General features: G+C 31.7%; 1 protein-coding gene across 1 annotated transcript; it reads right to left on the bottom strand.

The window, feature by feature from the left end:
- Window positions 1-6,804: 6,804 nt before the first annotated feature.
- LOC111992129 (protein transport protein SFT2) lies at window positions 6,805-11,910 on the bottom strand. The gene is made up of 4 exons (XM_024023949.2): window positions 11,505-11,910; window positions 7,925-8,192; window positions 7,689-7,793; window positions 6,805-7,110 (listed from the first exon to the last, which is right to left on the bottom strand). Exons 1-4 carry the CDS (start codon window positions 11,714-11,716, stop codon window positions 7,000-7,002), a joined length of 696 nt encoding a protein of 231 aa, XP_023879717.1. The 5' UTR covers window positions 11,717-11,910; the 3' UTR covers window positions 6,805-6,999.
- Window positions 11,911-13,500: the final 1,590 nt, after the last annotated feature.

Genomic DNA, 13,500 nt, shown 5'->3' on the forward strand with positions numbered 1-13,500 from the left:
TGACATAGCATTGTTGGTTTTTGCAATGGCACTTAAAGAAAATTAACTGAGAAACAGTGGAAAAGTAGTGGCTGTATGGTGCAAAGAGTAATTAAAGCTTATGTTTTAAGCTTTGTTTATGACCATCATGTTTTCACATAGTTGTCATGTTACAAACTGCCTTGTGCAAATTTTTAAATGGTTAAGTTGTCAGTTTTGGTTTTTGGCATGAGAGTTGAACATGCGAGTCAGTTGCAGAGAGAGAAATGGAAGAAGAATGAGAAGCTTTTTAGTAAATGAATCAACCCTTTTTCATGAAAATAAAGCATATGCAAGTGCACTGATAAAATTTTCTACGGATGTGGAAAAGAATCTTAACGAAGAGAGAAAGTTCACCAACTAAAGAAAAATGAACAATAAAACGTTCTCACAAGAGGGTGAGAGGGAAAAATCTCTACGAGTTGATATGCTACTTTATTTTTATTTTTTTAAGAAACAAACACAAAGGAATTGACCAACAAACCACACACATACAAGGAAGAGAGAACAACAAACACAAATACACACTACAAATTTTACTCAAAAATCATGGTAACCTTTTAAAGTCTATTGGTTTTTTTTTTTTTTTTTTTTTTTTTGAGAAGAGGTCTACTGGTTTTTCAAGTCAATGGTAACCTTTTAAAGTCTATTGGTTTTTTTTTTTTTTTTTTTTTTTTTGAGAAGAGGTCTACTGGTTTTTCAAGTCTTATATCATATCATATACGATATAATAAATATTAGAATTAGACATTATGGTTACGCCAAGTGGCTTCACCAAATTACAACACTATTTTGGATAAAAATAATTTTTTAGATAGAGATAGACAACAGCTAATATGTTTTTATCAATTTCTTTGAATAAAATAATAATAATAAGTGTTTTAATAAAACATGCAACATGCATCTAAGTTTCAGTTGATAGAGAAAACAACTTATTTTTTTTTTATCAATTTCTTAAAATAAAGTAACAATAAGTGTTTTAACAAAACATGCAACATAATTTTCACTAGGTTTTATTTTCACACGTACATAGGCAAGGAACAAACTTGCACACCTTTTAACTAAACATGTAGTTGACATTGTTGATTTTTCAGTTTGGATGGAAGAGAATCTTTTTTTCTAAGAGTAAGCTCTTCATCTTGATATATTGTCTTTTTCTAATTAATGAAGTTTCCAGTATTTTTATCAACAACAAAACACTTATTTGTTCTTATCAATTTATTTAGATAAAGAAACAATAAGTTTTTTAACAAAACATGCAACATGTATCTAAGTTTCAGTTGATAGAGGCAACAACTTTTTTTTTTTTCCTCATCAATTTCTTTAAATAAAGTAACAATAATTAAGTGTTTTAACAAGACATGCAACATACATCTAAATTTCAAAAATTTAAATCCTACACCAACTAAAAATCTATAATCAAAATTTTAAAATTTATATATATTCACCAATGGTCTTTCCACAGAATCTCTCTTGCACCCAACTTTTTTTTTTCGAGTTGCAACTTATGCATATGCAAGTAACAATAATATGCAAGTATTAGAAAAGATTTAACTGCTTGAGTTCAAATCACCATCTTCATTAATAAATAAGGAATTATAAAAGAAAATAGAAAAATTTTATTGATAATTTTAATTAGAAATATTATATATAAGGACAAATATACAAAATTATGCGTTTTATATAATAATAATCATGCATTTAGTCAGAAATAAGTTTTAAAATTATGTAATAATAACTCATTTAGAAAATTTATGATTAAAGCAATACAACACAACGCATGGGACTTTCACTAGTAATCCATAAAATTCATGTTTAAGTCTCCTTAGACCTTATTAGCATCTTGACTGATATGGGAAACAAGAGAAAATAATCAAGCACCTCGAAGAGTCTCGCGACTCCACAGAGAGAGAGAGAGAGAGAGAGAGAGGTGGACCCTATGAATGGTCCACGGTAATACCATCACCAAGACCTCTTGGTGATTGGTACTTTATAGCGTTTACTTACCCCCCCTAAAAAGATAAGTTTGATTGATGCTTGGCACACGTGCAATGGAGTTGGCAAATTAGATATGCTCCCTAGACTTTTTAAAACCTAATAATACACCTTGATTGATCCAAAACAAGATTTGTCATTGCATAAAGTTCAAATCAATTTGAATCCATTGGGTCCATGATTGTCCTAAGTGATTTTCCATACAATAAAACAGATAATTCTTTCTAATCATCCAGCCAAAACTCACTGATTGATCTTTCAAATTACACCTAAAACTTTAGAAAGTTGGGAACCATAGGTAGGGGCCTCTTGTATAGAAAATGTGTTAGCCTCAATGTAACATTGATAACAAGGTACACTTTGATGGAAACAAAACCTTTTTTCCAAGATTCCCTCAACTTTTAATAATCTATTAGCCCACATAATTGAATGGCAATTTGTAGCTAGATTTATGTATAAAAAAAAAGTGACCAAAAGAATTATGAAAGCATCACCGTAGGCACTTTTAATTGGGAACCACCCTCTAATCTTTAATTGCTTTGGTAATAGACTTATGAGTTAAGATAAGACCATTCTTTGCCTCTTTTTGTATGAATTATACAAGTAAAAAGACTAAAGGAAACATCCAAATACCACTCTTTTATTTTGAATCCACCACCTAATCTTTGAGCGCAAAAGATTTGTTCTTGGGCTTATTACATATCATTCTATGTTCCCTACCTTTTTTTTTTTTTTTCTTTTTTTATTTTCCCAAGTGAGTTTTCTATCATTTTGGTCTCTTTTGAATTGGATGCACCATCTGATATCTTACCACAATATTTGGTCACGTCACACATATTTGGCCATGTCAACAGAATATTATGTTGCAGGTATAAGGAAGACCGTTCTTTGTTTCTTTTTTCCTTTTCTTTATGGTGGGTCAAAAACCCAAGCAACACCTTAAAGAGGTCATATATAACTAAGGTTTGCTATTTTTTATATAATTTGTTTTGGCTTTGCCTCTCGTTTCCAATACATATCTTCTTTTTTTACCTTCATGATGCCCCATTTGTGGTTGGCTTTGATATTCTTAATGAAAAAGATGGCCCCTTTGGTTTCAATAATTCTGTTATTAAAAACAGGGCTCGATGAAAACAAAGCTTTGTCATACACAAGCTCCATCTTAAAGGTCAAATCAATGTCCTCTAGTGCAATATTGCCATCCTAATCTTCCCTTAATTTCAGGATTTGGTTCTCAAATACCCTTTTTTTTTTATCCCTATAAATTATTCAAAGAGAGATAATGGATGTAAGGTGGGAGATTCAGCTCTTGTAACCTAGCTTATAAAAACCTTTCCTTTACCTAAAGCACAAAAATTGTAACATTTCTATTCGTTCTCAAAATCATATTCAACTTCTGTGTGCTAGAGTTTTAGAGCCTTTCCTCAAACTTATCTGACCTTTTTATTTTTAGAACAAAGTTTGATTACAACTCTCACTAAAAAAATTAATATTGATACATATTTTGAAAATTTATCTGTAAAATTTAATGTTTTTTATGTTTTTAACAGGCACATCAAATTTCATGTTAATTGGATTTTATTTACTATTTAATTCGTAAACTTATTTTTATACATAAGTTTAGATTATAAAAATTTGAAATTTAAATATTTATTAATGACATAGCTATTGATTTTTGATCTTTTGAAAAATTTGCAAACATGAAGAATATAATAGGATAATGTAATCTAATGGTGAATTTGTCAAAATTCAAATCAAATAAAAAGATATTTATTAGAGTTTTAGTCAAACTTTGTTCAATTATTATTTCAATATATGAGAAGGGAAGCAATTGCAATTAGGGTTGTTTATTGTTCTTCCTTGCCTGAAGTTTTAGTATTTTAGATCTTTAAAAAAAAAAAAAAATGGAATGATATTTGTAATTTTAGACTCTTAACTTTTTTTTCAATGTTAACAGTTAAAAATTAATAAATTTTCAATTATGAGCTGTAATGTGCAGTTTTTTTTTTTTTTAAAATTTTAAATACACTCATTAATGATTCATTGGTCTACAAGCATAAATTTATCGTGGCTTTTTCTTGTATGTGCCTTTTTAAGTATATCATATATGTGTATAGTTTGACTTTATTTTCTGAAGAAAAAAAATATAAAAACATTATTTAATAAAGAATTAAATTTTGCAAGCATAAAGAATATAATAAGAAAATGTAATCTAATGGTGAATTTGTCAAAATTCAAATCAAATAAAAAGATATTGATTAGAGTTTTAGTCAAACTTTGTTCAACTATTATTTCAATATATGAGAAGGGAAGCAATTGCAATTAGGATTGTTTATTATTCTTCCTTGCCAGAAGTTTTCGTATTTTAGATTTTTTTTTTTTTTTTTAATGAAATGATCTTTGTAATTTTAGACTTTAACTTTTTTTCAACATTAACAAGTGCCTAGTTAAAAATTAATAAATTTTCAATTATGAGCTGTAATGCATAGTTTTTTTTTTTTTTTTTTAAATACACTCATTAATGATTCATCAGTCTACAAGCATAAATTTATCATGACTTTGTCTTGTATGTGCTTTTTTATGTATATCATATATGTGTATAGTTTGACTTTATTTTCTGAAAAAAAAAATTATAAAAACATTATTTAATAAAGAATTAAATGCACTTTAACCAATGCATTTAGGACATTCGTTAACAAAAACCTTCAAATATAAATGGTTTTGAGTTTTGACTTTCAAACTTTCCAATTTTTTAAATTAAAATGGGTAAATGGCTAGCCAATCATTAAAATCCCACAAAATCCTATGCGCTTATTAGTAATTTCTAATTTAACTATTATAAGTTGAGTAATGTTTTTTTTTTTTTTTTTTAGAAGAATAAGGTTGCATTTGGATAACTTATTTTTACTACTATTTATGGGCCCCACTGCACTTTTTGGTACTATTTATAGGTCTTATTGTACTATTTCAACTATCATTTACTTTTATTTACAATATTTTTAGCAAAAAAATTTCAATTTAAGCAAAATAAGCAGATTCCGAACAGACCTTAAGTTGAGTAATGTTAGAAACACAATTTCACAATTTAATGAGGTGGCAAGTTATGATTGGTACAAATATTATTTTTACATAGACCCACCACTCACACTACTTTTATTATACACCAATCACAACATACTACTGCATTTAGGGGAAAAAAAAGTTATAAAATTGTTTATGTCACTACTTTATTGTCAAGCCAAAATACACTATTAGGTTTTTTTTTTTTTTTTTTTTTGAAACTCGTTGTTGGTCTTTAAACTTTAGCCTATTAGTGATTTTAGCCTTTGGAGTTTAAAGTAACAACTTTTAGTCACTACCAACATAGCACATCATATACAAAAAATCACCTCCATTAGATTTGTCAAATGTCAAATGAATTTAGTATGACCTACAGTGACATTCTAATAATAGAAACGTAAGGCAAGATGTGCTACTAATATTTGGGTATTTCTTATTCAAATTTTCTCTCTTTTATAACCATTGGGAATTATACAAACTTTATCTCTTCTACAATTGTTGGGGACTTTTTATAAAGAGTGGTAAAAAAATAAAATATGGGATATAAGGTTTATTGTTAAGTGAAGTATTAGAATAGATAAAATAATTTTTTGTGTGTCTAAATAGCATATTTTTTAGCACATCTAATGCAAGTGCTTAGTAATCACTTTTAGTCCCTAAAATTTGAAATAATCACTCCTAGTTCCTATCAAACTTAAAGTGATGATGAGTCAATTTTTAATTTAGCTACATCATCGTTCCATTATAGAGATTTGACATATATTAACGAAAGGACCAAAAGTGATCAATTTAAGTTTGTAAGAGTCTAAAATCGATCACTTTAAACTTCAAGGTGTAAAATAACTCATGCTAAATATTTTGACCTACAAGTTACCAAGTAATTCCTTATACAATGGAAACTCCTTGGTTCAACTTATGGGATCCGGGAGAATTTAGAAAAAGCAAGGCTATAATCATCATTGGATATAATTGAAAATAAAGTCTAGAAAGAATGCAAATGGATATAGAATGAAGCCCACTCATTAAATGGGTTGTCATGTGCACTATGAATGCCTATGAACCAAGGTTGGGCCAAAGCACAGCCTTCTGAAAATGATGGTTGATATTACCAACAGTGCCTATAATAGGGTCTTGCTGCCACGCCGAACCATGTCCTTGGGTGTGAAAACCATGAACCAGTACCACCAGGACCACATCTATATGCTGGATTAGCATCACCACCAGTTAGACTTAGATGTACTACAGACGGCACATCAAGATTCAAGACATGGGGACTGAAAATAAATGAGCTGGTATGGCACATGATAATGTCAGAATGCAACATTTTGCATAGACACCTAGCATTGCTATGATTTGAATTTTATTGTTAATACTCCTGGACCATCCTACAGATATGCTATAGAAACATCCCACCCCCCCAATAATGTTGAGCAACAGAACAGAAAAGCCTTCCAATCCTTTTAAGGGTTAGCTTACATACGTGTTTTTAAAACTTTAATTCTTCCGGGTACATTGTACATTTACCAACTGTCGGCAAATAAGTTAATAAATTTTTGGCAAACGCGTTAATCCAAAGCACAGACTAAAATGTAAAATTCTTTGACGTTATTTTTGGAGTGTATCCAAAATGAATTTTTAAAAAATGTTACCATTCAGACGGCTGTTTAGTTCAGGGTAGCTAAAACAAAACACACTACATCTCACAGCTAACAATAGAGTGAGGACAGCACAGAATAAAATTTGATCATGTTCTTTTGCTTTTATCAGGAATTTTGAAAATTTTGTATTAAATGCATTGCAGGCAAAGTACATCAATCAATCAGCTGAGTTCTCATGCCATTCCAAAGTTTCTACTAACACTGACAGTGATCTAAATTAAAGTAAGAGATATACAAGTCGGCAACCATAAACAGAGCAAGGCCAAGGTCACCTTCCAAAACATCTCATTACTGAAGAGGTAAGAGCAGATGAGAGGAATTTCATCCCTGCAGATCCACCAGGGAAGTATGAAATAGCATAGTACATGAGTGCGAGAACCTGCAAGTTCCATGGGAACATCAATTTCGTTGTTCAATTGGATAACTTAATATCTTCACTTTTAAAGTTAATTATCGATTATTGATTAGTAGTCAACATATATTGTCTTGGTAGAAAAAAGATGAAGATATTACAACTAATTCAACACCAACCAGAACATGCACAGCTGCTTCAATAAAACAATGGTGAAAATATAACCAACAATTACAGGAATGCAAGAACAACAACAGACCGAGGTCCAAAGGCCCAGTAAATCAAAAAATACTCTGTCTTATATTGTTTTTGACTTTCCCAAATTCCATTTACTTTATTTGAAAAGTCAAAATAACTTTTTCAATTTTTGATAGGACACCCTTTCATTTTTAATTTTATTTTGATAGGATACCTTTTTCATTTGAGCTCAAATTAAACAGGGTAATTTTGGAAATCTTTTAACTTGAAACCTTAAAATTCTATTTGAAAGAAAATACATTAAATGACATTCCCATAAAAAGTCAGATCTTCTAAAGAGGACTAACAGCATGAGGGAGTATAGTCTATAGAGTAAAGATATAAATGGGAGTCATGAAACTAGAAACCTGAATCACAGAGAAGAGCACAGAGAGTATGTAGCTGTGAAGCACCATGGAAACATATATGGTAGCCACCATACTGCCTATAAATCCCAATGTCAAAGGAAGTCTCTGGATAAATAACAAAAATACCACACACAAAAAGTATCAGACAACATATTAATATTAAGCTGATAGTCTGTCAAACCATCAAAGACCATGTTGCAAAAGTAAACCATAGGTATATAATATAGCAGATATACCTCCTTTGATGACATGTGTGCAAGCTGATTTGATGGGCCTCTTAGTGCAAAGAATGACCCAATAATAAAGCCACACCCAAGGGTAAAGCATATGGCAAATTTCTGGGGCATTAGCACCATGACAGGAAGGAACATGGTAAATGAAATGAAAACAAAGAACACCCCAGTTGCCAGAAGCAAACCAAAATACATAAGTGCTTTTCCAGAAGGGACGGTACTAGTGACAGACTGTAGGTTCCCAGGTAGTTCTCTCACTCCTTTAGAAACCCTGAACAAGTATCAAACAGTGAATGCATAACTAAAAAATAACAGAATTTACATATTCCCATGTTTCTGCTAAAGAAAACCTATCAGTATGAGCCCTTAATTCAAGATCCTGCCCAATTGTTCTTTCACCATTTTTAGCCACACCATCCAAAGCTCAGGATTTAGTTGCTTCACCATTTTTTTTTTTATAAGTTCACTAATTATTATAATTGTGACAGAATAGTACTGGCTTATTTTGCTGAAGTTCAGATTCAGACTGAGTAGAAAGAAAATGAGATGACCTTCCTTTACAATAATTATTATTTTGCATGCTACATCGTGTAACTGACATGAAAAGGAATTCACGTACATACTTAAGAATGGTCGTTTACAGGATTTAGGACCCTATATCATAAAGAAAGTTAATGATAGACCATATACTATGAACTATATATAAATAGAGCAGTCCCCACATATTTTTTTGATAGGTAATAAGAGTAATTTTATTGATGAAAAAAAAAAAGAAAGGAAAATACAAGGTGTTCATGATGATGAACATAGAAAAGCAATAACCGAAAACAAAGAGAAAATAAATCAAGAGGCTATTCTAAGAGAAGAAATGAACTCTATAAGAGAAGAACAATCCATAAAACCCCAGCACCAAGACCAAACAAAAAGACTACGCTAGCACAAATCTTTTAACTCAACCAACATCTTCTCAGTGTCCTCGAAGGAGCGACCATTTCGTTCCGTCTGTACAATCCACATCAAACAACCTGAAATCAAATTCCAAATATCTGAATTATGGTTCCCAAGCCAATGACTCCAACAAAATAACAACCCACCACAGAGCCTGGCATGACCCATTGAATACCAAAAACCTGAAGCATAATCACCCATAAAGAGTGTACTGCAGGACAATGAAGAAGGAGATGGTCCACAGGTTCCCCATTACAACTTGTAGCCCCCACATATTATACAGTTGGAAAGCCCATCTCAAGCTAAAGCATGATATCATTCACTGAAGCCCAATTATGATCCGGGCTATGTATAAATAGTGCAGTCTGCACATATTACAGAATAGGAAAACCCATCTCAATCTAAAGCATGATATCACTCACCCAAACCCAAGTATGATCCAATCAACAGAAAATGAGTTCCACCAGAGCTTTGGTAGAGACAACTACCAAACCTCTTGAGTTCATGAAAGTAGACATCCTTACATACTCCTCACTGCATCAGTTATAAAATTACCATCCACCTGGGTTTATATGATTACTTTATGTACTGGGCTAGTGGCAATATAATATGTTACCTGTTACCTAATAATTATAGAGCAACGCTATAGGTCCAGAACTGAAAAATTCAAACTTCTAACAGAAGCCCTCAAAAAAAAATTCACATTGAGTTGATTTCCAATGCTCAGAAGTGCACCATGTCCCGAAACAATGCTTTGTTTAAATTTTGACCCTTCCATATAACAGTGTAATAGTTGCTCGATAACTAAACATATCACAGCTACTGCCTAAATTAGAAATAAGAAATAGCCATGGGCATGGCCATCTCTTGAGAGCAGTGTATTGATGAGCATGCCTCAACAACAACCTTAAATGACTCAGAGCACCTGATCTAAATTTAAGACTTCTAACCAAGTCTAAATTTAAGCATTCTGACATTTTATGAATCACCTTATCGCTAAAGGCATATCCCCTTTAGAATCCACAAGTTGGCACCATCTTTCATCCAACATCATAATTAAATTTCTAAGTGCGTGAGCTGACCTCACTACCAACACAGTCTCCTTCAAATATGTAGCACATACTTTCTCTGCAATTAGTGTTAGTCTGTGAATTTAGGAATTCAATCTCTAAGTTGGTGAGTCAGTGCCAATTAAGATGTCCATGCTTTCTTTCAGCCCTTTACAGCAAAGGCCATGAAGGAGCTTATGAATTTAAAACATACGCATGGGATCAAGTAACACCTAAAGTAACATTTTGTTAATGTTACACCGCTTACAACAATTTATTGGATTCATATTTTGAAATCCCACCGTCAGATTATATGTTATCTTATTCTTAACACACATGCCAAATTTCTTGTTATCAGATATTATTTACAATCCAGTCCATAAACTCATGCTTAGTGTATAGTTTTGAAGTATAAAATAAATAAATAAAAATAATATTTATATATGAAAAAAAAAGGTTGATCTCTAATTATCTTCAATTTTGCAAGCATGAAGGGTATAAGAAGATAATGTAACCCACATATACATACACATGTGCCCATATATACACTTCATTATTCGAATTCATTCATATTTGCACCAACATGATGAGAAATCAGGTAATGTACTTATGCCTAAAACCAAACACCCATAACTAGATCCACCTATACATGCACATAAACATAGCTATGTGTGTATGTTAACTTTCCTATAATATTCCATTCATACTTACACAACATAATACAAAATCAGGGAACAACTGTAACATGCTATGCCTTACACCATACTGATTTTTTTTTTTTTTTTATTGATAATTAGGGGTGGGGGGATTTGAACCTAGATGTCTCCATTTGAAATACTTAGGAGGTACCAACCAGTTGAGCTACAAGCCACTTGGCAATACTTAAAACCAAACAACCACGCCAGATCCACCTACACACACACACACACACACACACACACTCTTTCTTATATGAATTCACTCATACTTATGCAACATAATGCAGAATCAGGTAACCCAACTATGCCTTACACCCTACTAATGCTAAAAACCGAACAACTGCAACCAGATCCACCTACACACAAAATCTGCAAAATCAAGTAATCTACGTTCATGCTACAAGACTCCACTTAAACATAGTCTAAAAGAGGTAACTTGATAGACAATCTAACCCCAATTTCTGAAAAGCTGATTCTCAGACTCAAATCTGTTACACATCACTTGGATAGAGGAAACTTGCCATCACACCAAGGTACAACATATATTCATGCTTACTCAACATAATGTAAGTTCAAGTCACCATATATGTGTACTTTTTTCTTATATTGAATCATTCAAACTTACTCAACACAATGCAAAAAAAAATCAGGTAAATCTTGTATTGATTCATTCATACTTACACAACCAAAATCCTAAAACCAAACACCCACATCCAGATCCCACATATACATACATACACACTATTCCTTATAGTCTAATCCATTCATACTTGCACACTATTCCCCAAACCCCAATATAAAAAAAATAAACACATTTACAAAATACCCAAACCCCATAATTCAAAAAGGAAAAAAACCCATGATTGAGAAATGAGAGCGATAGCTTACACACTGAAAGTTCCCGAAACGCTGTCGTTTGCGGACCTGACCGCAGATTCGAGATCGAAACCCAAACCCAAACTAGAGCTCTCCTCCGGAGATTGAGCAGCCGCGTAAGAATTCCAATCTGCTAACAGAGACGACGAAGGCTTTGGCTGCTGCTCTTCACTGTTACTGCTGCTGCTGATCCCAGAGAACCATCCTTGCGCCATTTTCTCCATTTTGTTTTTTCTAGGATCCCAAACAAGTGTTTAGCTTTTAAGGGAAAGTTTTTGGTTTTTTGAAATAAAAATGAAAACGTTTTTGTTTTGGTGTTTTAAAAAGTATCGAAATTGGTGGGTTTTCTGAGATTATATTGCTTTGAAAGCAAAATGATGTTGCGGGTGAGAATAATTGTTTTTACTTGTTCCATTGTGTAATTTGACTTCGGAATTAAGCAAGCAAAAGCAGTGTTGTTCTTACCTCAAACGACACCGTTTTGTTTGGGTGCAAATTTTTTTTTCCCCCTTATATTAGGAGATCCTGATTTTTTTTTAAAATTTTTTAATAAGAAAGATCTTTGATATATTAATATAACGAGTTTATAGATAAACTCCTCTTTTATATTTATCTCACCCAAAAAAAAAAAAATCCTTTTATATTAATGAAATTTAACTAAGCAAATCCAAGTGTGTTTAACAATGATGATTTCTGTATGAGAGATATTCTGTTGAATATACTATTTAGTAAGAGAAAGAGAGTTACAAACACTAATTAATTAGTGCTTATCAAAAACAGTGAAGCTTATAAAGAAGAACACTAATTAATTAGTTTGAACTTAATCACATCATGACTAACAGTTTTTTTTTTTTTCTTGAGCGATAAGTAGATAGTGAATAAAGGAAATGTCAAGTTTTAACCATAGATACGTCATTATCTTTGATCTATCACTTAAACAATTAAACCCAATGACTAGTGAATTTAAATCACATCTTCCAGCCATGGAACTAAACTGATTTATACATACCAAACCTCCCTCTTGCCTAAAGTCTTGAAGTGCAAGGTCCTTATTTTTTGAATGCATGCTTTAGCCTAAAAATCAACCTTTTACATTACAAAAATCCATTTACTTTTACCGGAACTTATATAGTCCATGCCATTCCACTTTTAGTGGATAATATCTATGAATGTGTCCGTCCTAAATTATTTCTTTAGTACATGAATTGGCAGAGGCATATTACTCAGATTCAAGATATTATTACACAACAATTCAAATAAATTTCCCATTTGAAATGTCACACGTTGTCAATTCAAACTATTTATTATCACCCATCAAACCAAAACTTGAATCACTTTCTCAAATAAATAAATAAAACTTGAATTTCACAAAAGAATTGAATACAAGTTTTCAAGAACTCATAAAACTTGAATCTTCACAAAACAATTGAATACAAGCTTTCATGAACTCATTTTACTTTCAAAAGTTGCACCTCAAATAACAAATTTTTTTTTTTTTTTAATGGTAACAAAGCCTAATTTGCATGCAACAAAATGATACAACCAAGCCCAAACTACAACAACAATCGTATGCGGTTTCAAAGAGGTGGGGATTATATGTTGATAATATTCTTAAAGAATCACCGGTGACAACAAATATGGGCTTTGTGGTCAGAACATATGCTGTTATTCGTTGACAACTCTGGAGGATATCTTCTTTTTAGGGAGAATTTATATCAGGAGCTTCAGATTATTGATCCTGTGAAGAAACTTCAATTGAAGGTCTTGCACTACACCAAAATAAGTATATTACACTATTAGACACAATATTGTATCTACAAGTAGGCTTCTGGTTTCCTCCAATGTCTCACAATATAGTTTTCCTTTGTTATAAATTTTCTCAAGAGAAAATTGTAAACGTATTATCAATTATTACTTCAATTTCTCTCAAGTATGAGTAGTTTGAGTGTAGGGGATGAAAATGAGATGAAATGTTTTTTACATGGAATGAAAGATATAATAGAGAAGT

Source organism: Quercus suber, unplaced genomic scaffold, assembly GCF_002906115.3.
Source record: "Quercus suber isolate HL8 unplaced genomic scaffold, Cork oak 2.0 scaffold_46, whole genome shotgun sequence".
Classification (NCBI taxonomy): Eukaryota; Viridiplantae; Streptophyta; class Magnoliopsida; order Fagales; family Fagaceae; genus Quercus; species Quercus suber.

Excerpts from the sequence above, each read along its gene's own strand:
- LOC111992129 (XM_024023949.2), bottom strand. The coding sequence starts at position 11,716 with ATGGAGAAAATGGCGCAAGGATGGTTCTCTGGGATCAGCAGCAGCAGT. Across the intron at positions 8,193-11,504 it reads GTTTCGGGAACTTTCAGTGT|GGTTTCTAAAGGAGTGAGAG; the intron begins GTAAGCTATCGC and ends ATACTTGTTCAG. Across the intron at positions 7,111-7,688 it reads TGCTCTTCTCTGTGATTCAG|GTTCTCGCACTCATGTACTA; the intron begins GTTTCTAGTTTC and ends TGGAACTTGCAG.